Source organism: Phyllobates terribilis, unplaced genomic scaffold, assembly GCF_046119375.1.
Source record: "Phyllobates terribilis strain yellow unplaced genomic scaffold, ASM4611937v1 Scaffold_4__5_contigs__length_816908805, whole genome shotgun sequence".
Classification (NCBI taxonomy): Eukaryota; Metazoa; Chordata; class Amphibia; order Anura; family Dendrobatidae; genus Phyllobates; species Phyllobates terribilis.
Genome location: NW_027362764.1, coordinates 548607650 through 548629726, shown reverse-complemented (window position 1 = coordinate 548629726; position 22077 = coordinate 548607650). Strand labels below are relative to the sequence as shown.

General features: G+C 42.3%; 1 protein-coding gene across 2 annotated transcripts in view; it reads right to left on the bottom strand.

The window, feature by feature from the left end:
• The window catches only part of LOC141265646 (cadherin-19-like), a 348511-nt gene that overhangs the window by 230149 nt on the left and 96285 nt on the right, over positions 1–22077 (bottom strand). For both annotated transcript variants that reach the window (XM_073678970.1, XM_073678969.1), the window contains exon 4: positions 13498–13617. In XM_073678970.1, the coding sequence (XP_073535071.1) occupies positions 13498–13617 (120 nt within the window). The remainder of the gene's footprint in view (positions 1–13497; positions 13618–22077) is intronic.

Sequence of the window (22077 nt, the reverse complement as noted above, 5' to 3'; positions counted from 1 at the left end):
AGACATGCCCTCAACAACACAGCTACTGGGAAAGTCCACCTAACCATGGATACATGGACAAGTGCTTGTGGGCAGGAACGTTACATCTTGCTGACGGCACACTGGGTTAATATAGTGGAAGACGAGACCAAATCAGACCCTGGGATGGAACATGTCTTCCTGACGCCGACTATTGCGGTCCCTGGGTCAATCAGGGTAACCCCCACATTCTACAGCTCCTGAACCCTCTCCTCCTCCTCTTCAGCCTCCATCTCCGAAATGACCACATCAGTCGCAAGCTAGAAGCACTGCAGCACTGCCTTGGCCAAGCGGCAACAGGCTGTGCTGAAGCTAATATGCTTAGGTGACAAACCGCACAATGCTGAAGAGTTGTGGACAGCTCTGAAAGACCAGGCAGATCTGTTGATGACATCGCTGACCCTACAGCCAGGCATGGTCCTGTGTGACAATGGCCGGAACCTGGTGGCGGCTCTGAGGCGAGGGGCGAGCTCACACACATACCATGCCTGGCCCATGTTCTTAACCCTAGAACGCATACCTGGGGCCTCGCAGGCCTGCTAGGTTACTTGTTTTCTATTTTCATCAAGAATACTTTAGTTAGAATTTTGAAACTCTAGGTATTCCTCAGGGATATAGTTGTTAGTAATTTCCAGTTGTTCATATATTTTTATGTTATAGGCATTTCGGTAAAGCAACTCTTTTTTGGGACTACCCCATATTCACATACCTGGGGCCTTTTAGGCCTGTACTTGGTTTACATGTGATCTTCAGTCTTTTTGTCTGTACTGTTACTTAGAAGGAAAACATATCGCTTCAGGAAGAAAAAAAACTTGGAAAAATATAATAAAAGAGGAACTATATGGTTATATTGCCCTTACTCTTCTGGCAGGGTGTACAAAATCGTACGATGTTCCAATCAGAGAATTATTTCTGAACCCTTTTTCAGATCCACACTACAAAGCTACAATGTCAGTCAATAGATTTGATAACATTCGGAGAAGCCTTCATTTTGATGATAAGAGAACTCATCCTGTGGGGTTGGAAACAGATAAATTAACGCCTATTAGCTAAATCTGGAATCTTTTCATCAAAAACTGTACAAAGCTTTACCATTCTAATGACAATGTGACAGTGGATGAGCAACCTCTTGCCTTTAGGGGACGTTGCAAATTCATGCAGTACATGCCCAGTAAACCTGCCAAGTATGGCATAAAAAATTTCTGGGTGTGTGATTGTGCAAGCTATTATGGCATGAATGGTCTGATTTTCTGTGGCAAAGAAGCTGATGCTCCAGTCCAGAAAGTCCTATTTTCTGACATAGTAAAAAAACTTGCAGTACCAATTTTCAATTCTGGAAAAAATATAACAATGGACAACTACTTTACCAATCTGGAACTGGGCAAATTTTTGCTTCAGAAAAAACTCACACTTGTTGGTACTATGAGACTAAACCGCCGCGAAATTCCTCCAATCATGAAGCACAATCCCCAGCAACCACTTTATGAGAATGTCTTTGGTTTCTGCAATCAAGAGACAATGGTATCTTATAAAGCAAAGAAATAAAAATCCGTGATATTACTGAGTACAATGCATCATGATGGAAGTATTGACACCGATGACAAGAAACAGAAACCTGAAATCATACTGCATTATAATAAAACAAAAGGAGGTGAGGACAAGATGGATGAAATGATTGGAGAGTATTCGTGCAAGAGGCAGACAAAACGTTGGCCTGTAGTCATTTTTTATAATATCCTTGATGTGTCAGCCCTCAATAGCTATATTGTTTATAGTTAAACTCATCCAGAATTCCATGCCAACAGGAAGGACAAGAGACGTCTATTCTTGACGGAACTTTGCTATGAACTTTTGATGCCTACCATGATGGAGCGAAGCAACACAAAATGCTTGCCAAGGCAAATTACGGAAGCTATGATGCGATGTGGTATACATTTTCAGTAACATCCAGAGCCAAGAGAAAAAAAAATAAAGGGCTGTTATATTTGTCCAGCAAAGAAGGAAAGGAAATCTGAGCGTTTTTGTACTACTTGTGGACAAAATGTCTGCAAGGAACATTCTTCCGAAAAAATATGTGAAAATTGTTGTGGTAATTAGTAAAGTTGAAAAGGAAAGTTTTTGAAAAATAAATATTCCTGCACCATGTTTACTACAACTTTTATATAAAAAACTTTTAGACAAAAAATTGTTATATATATATATATATATATATATATATATATATATATATATATATATATATATATATAGAATGATATAGAATGCATATATTGGGCGTTTTAAGCCGGTGTAATTACTTTTTTTGCTTTATGCACATAATTATAATGTTTTGAAATATTCACATCTCAAATAAACTTTGAAAAGTATTTCTATTTGAGTTACTCCATGTTATTTGCACACAGGCCTAAAAGGCCCCAGGTATGTGAAAGTGTCGATTTCTATGGTTGCACGTTCTAGGGTTAACCTCGTGGTTCAGCGGTTTCTCAAAACCTACCCGCATCTGTCAGATCTGCTTTTCAAAGTACGCCGCCTGTGTGCCCATTTTAGAAAGTCAGCTACAGCTTCCATCGCCCTTGCCATGCTTCAGCAGCATTTTCCGCTTCCAGCTCACCAACTGATCTGCGATGTCCCAACGCATTGGAACTCTACATTACAAATGTTGGGAAGGATTTGTGAGCAGAAGAGGGCAGTTGTTGACTACCAGCATCAACAAGCCCATCGGTATTCAGGTCAGACTCTACACATAAACCTCAGAGTGGATATGGATGTCAGACATCTGTACCATCCTCCAAAACTTTGAGGACTCCACCAAGATGGTGAGCGGCGATGACGCCATAATTAGCGTCACCATCCCACTCTGTCTTCTGAAATGCTCTCTGCTGACAATTAAAGAGGATGCATTGCAGACGGAGCACGATGAGATGGAGCAAGGAATCATACAGGGTGATTACACACAGCCCAGCCTCATCTCATCCCAGCCCTAGTTTCCTGCGCTATTGACGGTTCTACCTGCACAACTGTCATACCGTCTGTTCAGCATGTATGGCTTGAGGGCAGGGAAGAGGAGGAAGAGGAGAATGAGGAGGAGAGCATGGTCAGTAGTCCTCTTGGTGAGGACACGGAAGTCTTGCCTCTTTGCAGTCTGGCACACATGGCTGAGTTTATGCTACGCTGACTTTCCCATGACCCTTGCGTTGTCCAAATTTTGGGTGACAGTCATTATTGATTGGTGACATTTCTAGACCTACGCTACAAGGAGAACTTTATGTCTCTTATTCCCACGCAGGACAGGCCTAATAAAATAGTGCAGTACGAGAATACCCTTGTTGCGGAATTCTGAAAAAAATTCCCATCTGAAAACGATGGCGACAGAGGTCACATTTCTTTGGACAACCAAGGAGTACAGGCAACAGAGACACAAATGCAATCAAGCAGAGGCAGAGGATCACTGTCCACGTTCTGGGACAGTTTTCTCAGACCCTCCCATTGCACAAGCCTTGATGCGCGGGCTACTCTCCCAAGGAGGGAAACGTTTCGGAAGATGGTGAGGGAGTACCTTGCCAACCGTACCAACGTCCTCTGTGATTCCTCTGTGCCTTATAATTATTGGGTATCCAAGCTGGACACGTGGCATGAACTGGCTCTCTATGCCTTGGAGGTCCTGGCCTGCCCTGCCGCTAGCGTTTTCATCAGAGCGGGTTTTTAGTACCGCCGGTGGAATTATAACCAATAAGTGCATCTGCCTGTCAACTGAAAATACTAACAGACTGACTCTTATAAAAATGAACAAGGGCTGGATTGGCCAGACTTCTCAACACCACCGAATGATAGCAGCGTAATGTCAACTCAAATACAGTGTCTTTATTTTGGGAGGTCTAACTTAATTCCCATGCACGTCTGTCTTCACACACAGACATGGGTATACGCTTCCTGATTTTGTCTATTTGCTTTTGTCCTCCTTCTCCGCATCCTCATCTTCTACCACCATATCACCACCATTTGTACGATATCAACATATCTATGTCTCTTGCAAGGGACATTGGAGTTCCTACAAATTTTTGTCAGCCGTTGCTTCACTGCATAGGCAAACAGTATGGGAGACACTCTTCCTAATGATGTGAATGTTGTTTTCAGGAGGCCCTCTGACCTCTACGTCTCTTGCAAGGGGCATTGGAGTTTCTCCAAATTTTTGGCAGCCATTGCTTCACTGCATAGGCAAACAGTATGGGAGACACACTTCCTAGTAGTGGGAACATTGTTTTCAGGAGGCCCTCTGACCTGTCTTGCAAGGGGCAATGGAGTGCCTCCAAATTTTTGACAGCCATTGCAGTCACTACATAGGCAAACAGTATTTGAAACTCTCTCCTTTCTAATGGGAATATGTCATTACTGAGGCCCATCTCTATGTGTCTTTAAATTCTTAGTGGGGTTTTTCCTAAATTTTGGCAGCTGTTGGACTCACTGCAGACCCTATAACCAAATAGCAGACCCTCTCCTTTCTAATGGGAACATGTCATTACTGTCGCCCAGCTCTATGTGTCTTTAAATTGTTAGTGGGGTTTCTCCTAAATTTTGGCAGCTGTTGGACTCACTGCATACCCTATAACTGAATAGCAGACCCTCTCCTTTTTAATGGGAACATGTCGTGCTCATTACTGTGGCCCAGCTCTATGTGTCCTTAAATTGTTAGTAGGGTTGTTCCTAAATTTTGGCAGGCGTTGCACTCACTGCATACCCTATAACTGAATAGCAGACCCTCTCCTTTCTAATGGGAACATGTTGTTACTGTGGCCCAGCTCTATGTGTCTTTAAATTGTTAGTGGGGTTTTTCACAAATTTTGGCAGCCCTTGCAGTCACAGCATGGGCATTACCACTATAGGAGACCCGCTCCTTTATAATGGGAACATTTTTTTTACTGAGACCCTCCTCTACTTCTCTTCAAAGGGGTATTGGGTTGCGTCCAAATTTTTGGCAGCCCTTGCAGTCACTGCATATGCAATAACAGTATAGGAGACCCACTCGTTAATAATGGGAACAACAAAGCATAGCCAGTTTATGGCTCTCTAACAATAGAGAGGGCCAACTGCTTGCAATTTAAGAATAGTAAGGCTGTAAAAATAGTGTTTGTGACTTTCACAATCTCTTCTTTTATAAATGAAACAGGATGTGTTTGATGATGTTTCACACACCACATGGCCAGATAAGGTAGTAAAATGTTAAAATGACATTTCCTGGTGAATGCATTTGTCTTGGTTGAAAGCAATGGAAAAGTGCAAAAACGCATCAAAAACGCTACGTGTGAACATAGCCCAAGGTGTGGAGATGCATTTTTGTTTTTGGTTATTTATTTTGCCTTATATACAAGGCATTACCCTGGAAAGGATGTTCCTTAACATATTTCCCCGAAAAATCCATTTTGTTTTTGTTTTTGTATGTTTTATTGTGAGTCCGTAAAAGTAGCGTAATACCTCTGACAACATTGTTGACAGCAGTGACCTGGGAGTCATAAATGCTTCAAGAAGTCTTCCTCATGCTATTCCTATGTCATTTGAGCACAGTTCCCATCGATTTGGGCAATTTTTAGGCCCTCTGCAGACCGCCAAAGGGAGCCGCATGAAAAATACTCGAGTTTCCCATAGATTTACATTGGGCTCGTTACTCAGACCGAGCACTCGAGCATTCCAATTAGCTCGACTCGAACAACGAGTACCCGAGCATTCTAGTGCTCGCTCATCACTACTTTTGACTCCTAGTTGAGATGCCATTATTTCACATTCAAAACAGTATACTAAATGTAGGGATAATTTTTGGAAAGCTTGTGAAAAAGATATTACTTGTTTATCAGCAAAGAGCAAAGCTCTTGATTCTCCACAAACATGGAAAAATTTTGCATCCATCTCTCTTGTGTAAATGCCATGGCTGCTTGTATTAGCATTGCCTGTGTATAAACACCAGCAAGGCAAGCTTCTGTTGACAAAAAGGGACAACTTTTGTATTTTTTTGACCTTTTATACAATTTGAGTAGTCTACAAAGTATGATAATTCAGTATGTGATCAAATAGGTTGCTGCTTACCACCACTTTCCATCTGTTGACACTTAGTCAGGTAGGTTGAGGGCCCTTGGATATTAAAAAGTGATGTTTGAATTACAGAGCTCAAAACAAGTTCAATGCACTCATATGAGATCTCAGAGTATTTCGCCCATATTTTCTAGGCAATAAGAAGTTTTTCATTAATGCATTTCGCAGTGAATTTATTCAATTTAAATGAAATGTTTAGGAACATTTGGAGATGCTGGCAAATATGAATTCACTCATCTCTATTGTAAACGTTTTCTGTTAGTATTCTAAGCAGAAGACATGTCTTACTCACAGTAGACTATTAATGATTTATCATGGTTTTACAATGTGCTCATAAAAAATGTTGGCTGGTTGTGATTTTCTGAAAAAGTTGGCCAATAAAAAAATAGAATCATGTTTGCAATACTGAGTGAGATAAGAAGATCTGTATCGTGGGAGTAAGTTACTAATTAGACTCACATTGTACTACCATGATAATAAACAGTTGTTTAGTATAATTGTCGTTGATCTGTTTGTCCAGGTTACCTGCAAAACAATATCTGACGCTAACAAAGAATGAAAGCTATTTATTTCCATTTCTGTTATTAAACAACTGAGATCATTTACAGGGTGATATAATAATAATAATATAATAATAATAATATGAAGGTAATTACATTGCCAATAAACCTCAACCATTTACAAAAAAGCGGGTAAAGGTCGCTTAAAATGTTGTCCTCACTCAATACAGTACATACAATCAGATGTTAAAGGGAATCTGCCTTGTCCCTAAATGCTATTGACCTACAGATATGGGCTTAATCTGCAAGTTAAGAGAGTTCAAAATTAGTGCGGCTGTTTCACTGGAAGTCCGTCTGCAAGGAGGAAATTAACTTTATTCCTTCCGGCAGCCTCCATCTTTCAGTCATAGAGGCAAGACCGACATAGCTTCAGTCACCGCTCAGTACATAGTGAGCGGCGGCTGTAACCATGCCAAAGTACTGACTGACAGCTAACTCTGTACTGATGCACTGTAGAACTGTAAGTCAGAGGCAGATGGGCATACAGTGCAGCGGCACCACGGATTAAAACTGCTACGAACCTGCAGATTAACCCCATATCTGCAGATCAATAAGATTTTGGGACATGACAGGTTCCTTTAACCCCTTCACGACCTTGGGATTTTACGTTTTTGCTTTTTCGTTTTTTGTTCCCCTTCTTCCCAGAGCCATACATTTTTTATTCTTCCGTCAATATGGCCATATGATGGCTTGTTTTTTGCAAGATGAATTGTACTTTTGAAAGACACTATTTATTTTACCATATAGTGTATCGAAAAATAGGAAAAAAATTCAAAGTACGGTGACATTGCAAAAAAAAGTGCAATTTCACTATTGTTTTTTGTGTTTTTTTTCACCATGTTCACTAAATGCTAAAACTGACCTGCCTTTATGATTTTCAGGTCATTACGAGTTTGCAGATACCTGACATGGATAGGTTCTTTTCTATTTAAGTGGCGAAGAAAAATCCAAAATTTAAAAAAAAAAAAAAAAAAAGCATCATTTTCCAAGACCCGTAGCGCCTCCATTTTTCAGGGTCTGGGGCTGGGTGTGGGCTTACCGAGTTGAAATTTTTATTGATACCATTTTGGGATAGATACAATATTTTGCTCGCCTGTTATTGCATTTTATTGCAATGTTGCGGTGACCAAAAAGCCATAATTCTGGCGTTTTGATTTATTTCTTATTACGCTGTTTACTGTTCGGATTAATTATTTTTAGATTTTAATAGATCTGGCATTTCTGAATGCGGCGATACCAAATATGTGTATTTTTGATTATTTTTTACTGTTTTATTTTGAATGGGGCAAAAGGGGGGTGATTTGAACGTTTATATTTTTAAAAATATTTTTTAAACCTTTTTATTTTTACATGCTTCAGTAGTTTCCTTAGGAGACTTGAAGATACAATGTTCTGATCGCTTGTGCTACACATAGCAAGGCTTCAGTCCTGCTATGTGTAGCAGAAATGCTCATCTACTATGAACGCTGGCTACTGGGTGGCGCTCATAGCAGATCAACAATGACATGCACCGGGGTCTTTTGCAGACCTCAGGTTGTCATGCCAATCCATTGGAGCCCCGCGATCATGTGACAGGGGCATTGATGGGCGGGTTAATAATGACCTTCCGACTCAAGCATGTTAAATACCCCTGTCAGACATTGAAAGTGTCATTTAACATGTTAACAGCCGTGGATGGATCACGATTCTGCCCGCGGCTGTTAGGGGCACATGGTAGCTGATCAAATCAGCTGTCATGTGCCTGAAATCATGTGGGCTCAGCACGGTAGTCCGCATAAAAGAGGGGAAGGCGACCTATGATGAATATATATGTCATAGGTTGTGAAAAGGTTAAATCCATTCTTCTATTAATTCATAATATACATTAGAAATGTAAACACTTTTGAGACAAACGCAGAATGAATTGTATCTAAAAGTATTGTGTGACATGCAATTCATAGCCTATATGAATGAAACGCTACTAGTATTGTAATGCATAAACTGAACTTAGTCATACATTAACAGTTGTGTTTAACCTAGCCAAATCAGTTCTCACACTTTGCACTGATGAGGGCCAATAGCCTGAAACACCATCTCAGCAAATTGAGATTCTGATTTGGCTATTATCCTAAGACATATTGCACCACTCATTAAAGGGTTAATTGTGACTTGTAGGATTGCTGCTTCCAATAGGTGGCGCTATAGAGTTCAAGTTGTCTTTTTCTCTGAAGAGACAATTTGCATGTTTAACTTTAAAAATCTTTGAAGACAGCAAAGTTACTGTCAATCATTACAATTTTGATATATTCTCTTTTTGTCCTGCTGTTTTCAATCAGTGATGCTGTCATGAGAAAATCCTAACTTACAAAGTATTGGTATTCAAAAGTCCCGCATTGTTGATAGCTTGCCCTTTCTTGCTAATATTGATGTTCTAACCATGAATATCGATTTTTTAACTACATATTTTTTGTTGTATGAAAGGTGTAATATTTCACACCATTGTGTTATATAAAATACTAGCTATTGAGCCCATTCTATGCCCGGGTGGCGAGCATTTTTATTGGTATATGGTCTCCCATGCTGGTATGTGCTGCCCCCATCCTGGTATTTGTGCTCCCACCCCATCCTGGTATTTGTGCTCCCCAATCCTGTTCCTCCATCCTGTTATGTGCTGCCCTCATCCCTATCCTGGTATGCATGGCATGCCCCATCCCTATCCTGATATGCATGGCACCCCTCACCACTAATCCTGGTATGCATGGCACCCCTCACCCCCAATCCTGGTATGCATGGCACCCCTCACCCCCAATCCTGGTATGCATGGCACCCCTCACCCTCAATCCTGGTATGAATGGCACCCCTCACCCCTAATCCTGGTATGCATGGCACCCCTCATCCCCAATCCTGGTGTGCATGGCACCCCTCACCCCCACTCCTGGTATGCATGGCACTCCTCATCCCCAATACTGGTATGCATGGCACCCCTCATCCCCAATCCTGGTATGCATAGTGCCCCTCATCCTGGTATACATGGCTCCCTCATACCAAATCCTGGTATGCATTGTACACCATCACCATCCCTATCCTGGTATGTATGGTACCCCTGATCCTGGTATGCATGGTACCCCTCATCTCTATCCTGGTATGCATGGCACCCCATCCCTCATTCTGATATACATAGTACCTCTCATCCCTATCCTGGTACACATGGCCCCTCATTTGAATCCTGGTATGCGTGGCCCCCCAGATCCCTTTCCTGGTATGTATGGTACCCCTCATCCCTATCCTGGTATGCATGGTACCCCTCGTCCCTATCCTGGTTTGCATGGCACCCCTCATCCCAAATCCTGGTATTCATGGCACCCCTCATCCCCAATCCAGGTATGCATGGCACCCCTCATCCCCAATCCTGGTTTTTATGACCCCTCATCCCAAATTTGATATACATGGCACCCCACATCCCAATCCTGGTATGTATTGCACCCCTCATCCCCCAATCCTGGTATGTATGGTACCCAATCCCTCATCCTGGTATGCATGGCTTCCTCATCCCCAATCCTGGTATGCATGGTACCCCTCATCCCCAATCCTGGTATGCATGGCAATCCTCATCCCTATCTTGGTATGCATGGTACCCCTCATCCTGGTATGCATGGCACCCTATCCCTCAACCTGGTATGCATGGTACTCCGCATCCCGATTCTGGTATGTATGGTACCCCTCATCCTGGTATACATGGCACCCCTCATCCCAATTCTGGTATGTATGGCCTCCTCAACCCTCAATCCTGGTATGCATGGTGCCCCGCATTCCTATCCTGGTATGCAGAGTACCCCTCATCCCTATTCTGGTATGCATGGTACCCCATCCCTCATCGTAGTATGCATGGCATCCCACATCCCTATAATGTTATGTATGGTACCCCTCATCCTGGTATACATGGCACCCCTCATCCCAATTTTGGTATGCATGGCTCCCTCATCTCCAATCCTGGTATGTATGGCCCCCTCATCCCTATCCTGGTATGCATGGCACCACATATTCCTATTCTGGTATGCATGATACCCCTCATTCCTATTCTGGTATGCATGGCACCCCTCATCCTGGTATGCATGGCACCCCATCCATCATCCTAGTATGCATGGTACCGCACATTCCTAACCTGTTATGCATGGTACTGCTCATCCCCAATGCTGGTATGCATGGCACCCCTTACCCCCAAATCCTGATATGCATGGCCTCCCTCATCCTCAATCCTGGTATGCATGCCCACCTCATCCCCCTCCTGGTATGCATGGTCCCCTCACCCCCAATCCTGGTATACATGGCCTCCTCATCCCCAATGATGGTATGTATGGCACCTCTCACCCCCCAATCCTGGTATGCATGGCACCCCTCATCCCCCAATCCTGGTATGCATGCTATCCCTCACCCCCCAATCCTGATATGCATGGTATCCCTCATCCCCCAATCCTGGTATGCATGGTACCCCTCATCCCCCAATCCTGGTATGCATGGTCCCCTCACCCCCATTCCTGGAATGCATGGTCCCCTCACCCCCCAATCCTGGTATGCATGGTCCCCTCACCCCTCTATCCTGGTATGCATGGTACCTCTCACCCCTCAATCCTGGTATGCATGGTCTCATCCCCCAATCCTGGTATGTATGGTACCCCTCATCCCCAAATCCGGGTATGTATGGTACCCCTCATCCCCCAATCCTGGTATGTGTGGCCCCCTCAACCCCCAATCCTAGAATGTATGGCACCCCTCATCCCCCAATCCTGGTATGTGTCGCCCCCTCATCCCCCAATCCTGGTATGTGTGACCCCCTCATCCCCAATCCTGATATGGGTGGTCCCCTCATCCCCTCATCCTGGCATGTGTGGCCCCCTCATCCCCCAATCCTGGTATGTATGGTACCCCTCATCCCCCAATCCTTGTATGTATGGTACATACACATACAAAAAAAACCACTTATACTCTCCTTTCTACCCTGTGCTCCAACGCTGCGGTGTCCTGTTTTGCCGTAGGTCGGGGGAGGAGTGTGGCACCGGAGTACGCGAGTGCCCATACCGCGTTGTCTGGCACCATTTTTCTGAAGAAACACTGCAAATGTGTCTTCAGTAAAATGGCGCCGGATAGCGCATGCTCCTACTCCAACACCTTCTCTCCTGCCCCAGTCTCCGGTGAGAAGAGGCACACCGTGGCAACGCTCCTCCGGGTCAGGTAAGTATGTAAGTATGGCGCTGGAGATCACAGTATGCGTTCAGTGTCTACACATATCATGATCTCCGGGGCCATAAAATCCTCTTACCAGTAACGGCTCCATGCGTTCTTCTGTTTGGAGCCAGACTGCACGTCGCGCTTGTGCAGTCTATAGAGGCTTCAGACAGAGGGACGCTTGCAGCATTATATTAAAGATATCAGGGACATAGAAAATAGCATGATTATTGTGAGAAATTATCTAGTTTATCGTTGAAGCAGTTTGAACACGTAACATTCATTGGTGAACAATAGCTATTAAAGGGATTGCACACATTGCATAACCACTTCTCTCATTCAAGGTCCACTGATATCAACTTGATAATGGGAGATTCTGTTACCATGGAGGCCTTGTAATCAGCTGGTATAGCTTTGGATCTAGCCTTAATTTCTCCTGTGTCATTGCACAGAAGAAGTAAAGTATTACACACTCCTTGATGAATGAGTAGCCCTTACACACTCTTTGCAATGACTTCCCCTGCTTATAAAGATGGACCCAAGCAGGAAAAAACCTTTACTGCATCATACTTTCTAATAGCACGTGTTGCTTTAATGATGACATTAGACTAACTGAAAAAATGGTAACAAATAGCAAGCTTTCGAGACTACTAGAAAGCTTGCCATTCGTTACCATCTTTTCAGTTAGATATTAAAAGTTATCAACCACTGAGTACTCTCAAATTGTAATATTTCTCTATGTACTGGCTAGCACGGTACAAAGATATATATTTTTCCGGCAATAGACTAGCCATGGCTGCTGATTCAATAGTTTTCACCAGAACTCGCAAAACTGTTTGATGTCTCTCAACATTTTTGCATAACTCATCATTGTAAAAAAAAAACGTGACATTTTGTTTTTTTTATACCACTTCATGCCAGCTCTGACTGATTCTTGAAAAGTGGGCAGTGCTTATCCAAGAGGAGGCAAGACCTAAATCCTCATCATATACACCACAAAAGTGGCATAAATCATGACCGAAATGTACTCCAGTAACTGAATGGACTCCAGCTCTTATAGCTGAGCACATCAGCCTCTTAATAAGTTTCGCACATCTTGCTCCAGCACACTGCTGACCAGACTGGTGTGCATAGTGCCAGTCTTGAATAATAATGGCTTTAAGCCCCGGATACTCATTAGGCTAACACCGGCTAAACCTGCTGATATTAATCCATTCGCCTGACAGATTAATGCTTATTGGGGCCCAGGACAGATGATTGTCGGGGGAGTAAAGGCATGTCTGAATACAGACTGCTGATCTTTTTAGTCTCATGGAGATGAGCTTCTGCCAGATAAGTCTGGCAGTGGCTTTCTCATAGGGGACACTGCGACAGGAACACTTAGCAGACCTAGTGCTCCTGTATACAGGACAGACAGGAGAGATAGCTGCTGGCCAAAAGACCGGCCAAACAGTCATCAAATGTGTATGAGTGAGCCTTAGATTTTTTTATTTTATGTTTTTTTCTTTTTTTATGTACTGTTTGATAATATTTTGCAATAACATAACCTGTATTCTTTCTAAAATTATCCTATTTTAGTGTTCCTCTTGAACTCTCCGTATTCCACATAGTGTCACTACATGACAAAAAAATTTACCTGATTTTATTTCAATTGAAAACTGTGGTTGTCCTTGTAGAATGCTGTAAACCAACCTGGCATTATTTCCATGTGTTTGATCATCTTTATCTGTAGCAATTACTTGAGTGACATAAGTACCTAGAATTTAGCAAAAAATAAAAATTAGATTAGCAGAACTTTTAAGATCGGAATAGTTGGTGAAGGGTATTGTCCCAAGCTTTGTTAAGCAAAAGTAGAACCCTGCACACAAACTTAGAAATGATTAACAGAAGTTTTATTAAAAGGTAATCCATGTGACATGGCAGCACTCCTGGTGCGACTGAAGCCATGTTCTCATTTAGTGACATTAGTGATAAAACTTCAGTTTGCCACTTGTAAGTATGAGTATGACACATATTAATTTTTATACTGATAAAAATGACTAAATAGTTATGCAGAAGAAAGCAGTAGTAAAATTGACATTTCAAAGAGAGCAGCAATTTTGATAGGTCTAATGCATAACACGGGGTAAAATATACAGTATATACAGCATTTAACAAGCTGTAGTACTAAATGCTGGGCAAATGTCATTGTGAATAATTGGATTGGAGAGTACCACTTATATAGAGAGTTATACTCTAAATACAAAAGCTACAGAATATAACACACTGGCCTACATTTGCAATTGAAGTAGAGAGTACTTACCATGGAAATCTTGACATAAGTAGTAGCTTATTGAATCATTTTATAAAAGCATTAAACCTTGTTAAAAGCAGGAGAATCAATCTAATCTGCCTTTCCTTACAAATGACAATTATACAAAGATAATACACTTTGTAAGAAAAATAAAAACGCAAACGTGTGGCAGATACAACTCTAGAAGGAATATTGTACATAGATTAAATAAAAACATCATTAACTGTAGTCAAATAGCACATTAAATGCATATAGACATACACATACGACTACTGCAACAACCTCCTCTGTGTACTTTCTGCTAACACTCTCGCACACCTCCAGTCCATCCTTAAATCGACTAGTTCATCTCTCGCCTCGCTACTCCTCTGCTATCCCCCTTTGCAAATCCCTTCACCTTCTCCCAATTGCCCAGCATATCCAGTTCAAACTACTAACACTGACCTACAAAGCCACCCATAGCCTCTCTCCTCCATACATCTCTGAACTAATCTTCCGATATAATCCCTCACGTAACCTCCGGTCCTCCCAAGACTTCCTTCTCTCCTTCACACTAATTCGTTCCTAACGCAATCGCCTCCAAGATTTCTCCAGAATATCCCCCGTCCTATGGAATTCTGTGCCTCAACACGTCCGATTACCCACCACACCTGGATCCTTCAGAAGGAACCTGAAAACCCATCTTTTCAAACAAGCTTACAGCCTGCCATGACCATGCTTTCTGCCACCCCACCCCCAACACCAGAGGTACTGCAACCCCTCAACCTACTGTCTCCTCCCCCATTCCTGTAGAATGTAAGCCCGCAAGGGCAGGGTCCTCTTCCTTCTGTACCAGTCTATCATTGTTAGCTTGCTTACTGTAAGTGATATCTGTATTTTGTATGTAATCCCTTCTTATGTACAGCACCATGGAATCAATGGCGCTATATAAATAAATAATAATAATAATAACATACTGAAAATGTTTCAAATAAAAGTGTAAATAATCTAAAGGTTTCAATTAAAAGTGTAAATGATCTAAAATGTAGCAAATATATTATTAAAGCATTAGGGTGTGTGCACATGACATCTTTAAGAAACACTGATGTACCCGCCTAATTTTTGAAGAAGAAGATACTTCTGGGAAACGGTGACAGTGCTTTTCCTGAGATGTCTTTTTTGGTGTCCTTTTGGTTGTTTTTTGCTCTGGCTTTGATGAGTGCATTTTTTTAATACTTGTCTATGTATAATAGTGAACAACTTTCAAATGGAAGCCGCCTAAGGAAAAGTCAAGTCTTTTGTTTTAACCGTGTCTCAGTTTTGGACACCTAAAGCTGTTAAAAGAAGATCAAAAAGGTTTCTTTTTAACATTTATTTAGAGCTTTTTCAGGGGGGTTATGGAGCATGCCTGAAAAAGACATCATGTGTACATACCCTTAATATGAACTCTAACAGGGGACCTGGATTAAGGTTATAAAGGGTGCATGAGCTTCATCTTTTCTTGTCTAAAGTGTGTTTCGCTTATGACATGTGTTTACTTAACTTTATAGGTGGTTGTTGTGTTTTTTTTCTTTAATTCAAAAGTATAGTTGGCTCTTTGGCTAACTATGTTTTTACTTCTAAACATATAAAGATGAAGAGAATATAAATATGTTGATAGTATATCTAAAGAGAACCAAGCTCCATCAGAGAAATAAACATTTTTTTTTAAATCTCAGGTTACAATTACATAAAAAAGACAAAAATAATGCATGATATTATGTATACAGCGTCCCATCTTTCCATCAGATAATTGAGACCTAAAATGCCGCCACAATTGGGGTAAGAAAGAATATATTCTGCCAGTCCCATGTTATTAATAGCCCAAATACAGCATATTAGCAATTATGCAGCAAATTTTAGAAATAAAAAAATACATATTTTCTTATTATAGGCCTATCTCATATTCTATTGACAGATTGTAAAAATCTATAATATAACCGGAGATGTGTGTCTCTGTCTGAAGCCTTTATAGACTGAGCAAGCGTGACATGCCTGCGCAGTCGGGCTCCAGACAGAAGAATGCATCGAGCTGTTACAGGTAAGAGGAGTGTATGGCGCCAGAGATCACGGTATGCATAGACACTGAACGCATACCGTGATCTCCAGCGCCATACGTACATACTTACCTGACCGGGAGGAGCGTTGCCATGGCGCTTCTCTTTGCCGGGGACCGGGGCAGGAGTGAGGCGTCGGAATCGGCGCATGCACATAGCGCTATCCAGGGCCATTTTACTAAAGACACATTTGCAGTATGTCTTCAGAAAAATGGCGCCGGACAGTGTGGTATGGGCACGTGCATACTCCGGTGCCGTACTCCTCTCCTGGCCTCTGGCAGAACAGGACACAGCAGCGCTGGAGCACAGGGAAGAAAGGTGAGCATAAGTGTTTATTTTTTTTGTATGTGTGCAGCGTGAAAGGGATGAGGGGTGCCATATATACCAGGATTTGGGGGTGAGGAGGCCTCACAAAACAGGATTGGGGGGTGAGGGGGCCATACATACCAGGATTTGGGGATGAGGGGTACCAAGCATACCAGGATTGGGAGATGAGGGATACCAAGCATATCAGGATTGAGGGATGAGGGGGCCATACATACCAGGATTGGGGGATGAGGGATACCAAGAATACCAGAATTGAAAGATGAGAGGTACCAAGCATACCACAATTGGGGAATGAGGGGTATCATACATACCAGGATTGGGGGGTGAGGGGTGCCATGCATACCAGGATTGGCGGAAGAGGGGTACCAAGCATATCACGATCAGGGGGATGTGGGGTACTAAGCATACCAGGATTGGGGGATGAGGGGTACCATGCATACCAGGATTAGGGGGTGAGGAGGCCATGCATACCAGGATTGGGAGGTGAGGGGACCGTGCATACCAGGATGAGGAATGGGGTGCCATACATACCAGGATGAGGGGTACCCCACATACCAGGATTGGGGGGTGAGGGGTGCAATGCATACCAAGATTGGGGGATGAGGGGTACCAAGCACACTAGGATTGGGAGATGACGGGTACCAAGCATACCAGGATTGGGGGGTGAGGGGACCATGCATACCAGGATTTAGTGGTGAGGGGACCATGAATACCAGGATTGGGGGGTGAGGGGTGCCATTCATACCAGCATAGGGTTAAGGGGTATCATGCATACCAGGATAGGGATGGCATGCCATGCATACCAGGATTGGAGGATGAGGAGTGCCATGCATACCAGGATGAGGGATTGAGTGCCATGCATATCAGGTTTCTGGGATGAAGAGGCCATACATACTAGAATTGGGATGAGGGGTGCCATTTATACCAGGATGAGGGATGGGTGCCATGCATGCCAGGATGAGGGGTACCATGCATACAAGAATAGGGATGAGGGGTACCATGCATGCCAGGATATGAATACGGGGTACCATGCATACCAGGATTGGTGATGAGGGGGCCATGCATACCAGGATTGGGGTATGAGGGGTACCATACATACCAGGATTGGTGAGTGAGGGATGCCATGCATACCAGGATTGGGGGATGAGGGGTACCAAGAATACAAGCACTACCTCTTGAAGCTCATCAAGAGAATGCCAAGAGTGTGCAAAGCAGTCATCAAAGCAAAAGGTGGCTACTTTGAAGAACCTAGGATATAAGACATATTTTCAGTTGTTTCACATTTTTTTGTTAAGTACATAATTCCACATGTGTTAATTCATAGTTTTGATGCCTTCAGTGTGAATGTACAATTTTCATAGTCATGAAAATACAGAAAAATCTTTAAATGAGAAGGTGTGTCCAAACTTTTGGTCTGTACTGTATATATATTTATATATATATATATGTGTATATATATACAGTTAGGTCCATATATATTTGGACAGAGACAACATTTTTCTAATTTTGGTTCTAGACATTACCACAATGAATTTTAAACAAAACAATTCAGATGCAGTTGAAGTTCAGACTTTCAGCTTTCATTTGAGGGTATCCACATTAAAATTGGATGAAGGGTTTAGGAGTTTCAGCACCTTAACATGTGCTACCCTGTTTTAAAAGGGACCAAAAGTAATTGGACAGATTAAATAATTGTAAATAAAATGTTCATTTCTAGTATGAAAACCCTTTGTTGGCAATGACTGCCTGAAGTCTTGAACTCATGGACATCACCAGATGCTGTGTTTCCTCCTTTTTGATGCTCTGCCAGGCCTTCACTGTGGTGGTTTCCAGTTGCTGTTTGTTTGTGGGATTTTGTGTCTGAAGTTTTGTCTTTAACAAGTGAAATGCATGCTCAATTGGGTTGAGATCAGGTGACTGACTTGGCCATTCAAGAATATTCCTCTTCTTTGCTTTAATAAACTCCTGGGTTGCTTTGGCTTTATGTTTTGGGTCATTGTCCATCTGTAGTATGAAACGACGACCAATCAGTTTTGCTGCATTTGGCTGGATCTCAGCACACAGTATGGCTCTGAATATATCATAATTCATTCGGCTACTTCTGTCCTGTGTCACATCATCAATAAACACTAGTGACCAAGTGCACTGGCAGCCATGCATGCCCAAGCTATCACACTGTATTTACATTCATGAAGTCTTCTCTATATGGCAGATTTGGATATTGATGTGCCTACCTCCTAGAGAATGTTGTTCACTTGGTTGGCTGTTGTGAAGGGGTTTCTCTTCACCATGGAGATTATTCTGCTATCATCCACCACTGTTGTCTTCCATGGGTGCCCAGGTCTTTTTGCATTGTTGAGTTCACCAGTTCTTTCTTTCTTTCCCAGGATGTACCAAACTGTAGATTTTGCCTCTCCTAATATTGTAGCAATTTCTCGGATTGGTTTTTTCTGTTTTTGCAGCTTAAGGATGGCTTGTTTCACCTGCATGGAGAGCTCCTTAGACCGCATGTTTACTTTACAGCAAAACCTTCCAAATGCAAGCACCACACCTCAAAACAACTCCAGGTCATTTATCTGCTTAATTGAGAATGACATAATGAAGGGACTGCCCACACCTGTCCATGAAATAGCCTTGGAGTCAATTATCCAATTACTTTTGGTCCCTTTAAAAGCAAGGTGGCACATGTTAAGGAGCTGAAACTCCTAAACCCTTCATCCAATTTTAATGTGGATACCCTCAAATGAAAGCTGAAAGTCTGAACTTCAACGGAATCTGAATTGTTTTGTTTAAAATTCATTGTGGTAATGTCTAGAACCAAAATTAGAAAAATGTTGTCTCTGTCCAAATATATATGGACCTAACTGTATATACATACCTTCACGCAACCTCCTATCATCACAAGATCACCTTCTCTACTCCCCTCTTATCTTCTCTTCCCACAATCGCATACATGATTTCTCCCGTGTATCCCCCCTACTCTGGAACTCTCTACCCCAACATTTCAGACTCTCGCCTACCGTGGAAATGGAACCTTCAAATGGAACCTAAAGACCTACCTCTTCCAACAAGCCTACAATCTGCAGTAACCCCTCGCTCCACCATACCACTGCAGGACCAGCTCTACATTCACCTACTGTATCCTCACCCATCCCTTGTAGATTGTGAGCCCTCGCGGGCAGGGTCCTCGCTCCTCCTTTACCAGTCGCCGTCACGTTTTGTTCAAGATTATTGTAATTGTTTTTGTATGTATACCCTTTTTTCACATGTAAAGCGCCATGGAATAAATGGCACTGTAACAATAAATAATAATAATAAGAAGAAGAAACTATCATATGCAATAGAAAAAAACAATAACTTCAGTAGCATTTAGTATCAGTGATGAGCTGTTAAAAATTGAGATGTAGGAAATGAATGGAAAGGAATGAAGCTTGTCGGGTGAATATAAAAAAAGGTCTAAGCAAGGCTATTTTGTGTCACTCACTTTGGTGTCCCACTGATAAAAGACCACACATCCTCCGAATACTTCAATACATTATTGTATTTACTATAACTTATAGATCTCAAAGAGGTTGTCCACTACTTTAATATTAATGACCTATCCGTAGGATCATAGGATAGGTGATTAATGTCTGATCGGTGGTGGGGTGCCACACCAGACAGCCCCAATGATCACCTGTTCTAGGTAATGACAGCAGCTAGAACTGCTTAGTTACAAAGCTGCTCTGTCTACTGAGAGGCGCTGCAGCTGGGTACTGCACATCTGCCCCCTATTACGTTGAATGGGGGGTGAATGTGCAGTACCCAGCTATGGTCACTATCAGTAGATGGAGCAGCTGTGTAACCTTGCACTTCTGGCCAATGCCAGCACCGAGAACAGCTGATCGTCAGGGCTGCCGGTTATCACATCTCTACTGATCAGACATTGATGAACTATCCTAAGGATAGGTTATCAGTGTTAATGTAGTGGACATGGACAACCTCTTTAAAGGTAATACTATTCCTTTCCTCCTTGCACGACAACATTATCTAATATATAGTTATGAGCAGTAAACTGAGTTAAGAAAAATGAATAAAAGTATTTTGAGCCAGAGGGAACCGTAATGGACAAGGTAATTTCACCATTTCAATTAATGATCTTCTAAATGTTCTAAAAATAAAAAGATAATTTTACTAGACCATTCTGAATTATGTAAGGTTATTAACTAAGGAAATTATATTGTCTCACAACGAAGATAAAGGTTCATAAAAAAGAACTGGTCAAGGAAGTACAAGACAATGCCTTCAGTATATCATTTATTTGGGGCTCTAGTTTTGAATCCTGAGTACTAAGAATTTTAAATTAAGTACCAATGTATAAGCCCAAATAAAGACAGTCGGCATTGCTTTTAAATATTCATCTTTTACTTACTCAATTGTGGAACATGACATGGAATTCATTTATGTGGGAATGCAGGAAAATTACAGTTTTCTATGTGTAAAAAACGTTACAGACAGTACTAGCCTGTCTGCTATGCTTGATGCAGTGTGTGCAATTTTTTTCACTTGACTCAAGACCTCCTATTATTCATTATATGTAGGGTAGCATTGTAGCTCAGTGGTTAACATTGTATCATTTCAGTGTTGAGAGCCTGGATTCAAACCTGAAAAATTTGGTTTCCTCTTTCCCAAAAATCAATATAGTTTAAATTGACGTAGGTATATTTTATAGCTGCTCACATCAATTGTCAGCAAGACTTTGGCCTTTTGATAGTTTATCCTGGTTCAGTGTTTTAATTCAGCAGTATATACAGTATTTATTACATATTTGTTAACTTCATTTATCATATTTTTCGGACTATAAGACGCACCGGACCATAAGACTCACCTAGGTCTTAAAGGAGGAAAATAGGAAAAAAAAATAAGCAAAAAATGTGGTCATGATGGCCTGTTATGGAGGAGGGGGTCTGCTGCTGACACTGATATTGGGGTAATGTCCCCCAATTCTGTTAACATCCTCCATCCTGGTAAGTATGACCCCTCCTTCCTGGTATAAGTGGCCCCCATCCCATCCTGGTATACCTGGCCCTCATCCCCATCCTGGTATGCATGGTACCCTTTGATCCCCCAACCTGGTATGCATGGCACCCCTTTATCCCCTATCCTGGTATGCATGGGACCCCTTTATCCCCCATCCTGGTATGCATGGCACCCTCTGAGCCCCCATCCTTGTATGCATGGCACCCTCTGAGCCCCTATCCTGGTATGCATGGCATCCTCTGAGCCCCCATCCTGGTATGCATGGCACCTTCTGAGCCCCCATCCTGGTATGAATGGCACCCCTTGAACCCCCATCGTGGTATGCATGGCACCCTCTGAGCCCCCATCATGCTGCCTACAAAAGAAATAAACAATTATACTCATCTCCTCTCTCTTCCAGCGCTGTCCCGCTCTGCTGCCGACTCTCCCACTGTGTGAGCCGCACATGGCAGGGCGCGCATGGTGTCCCTGCCATGCGCCCTCACAGAGTGTGAGACGCTGT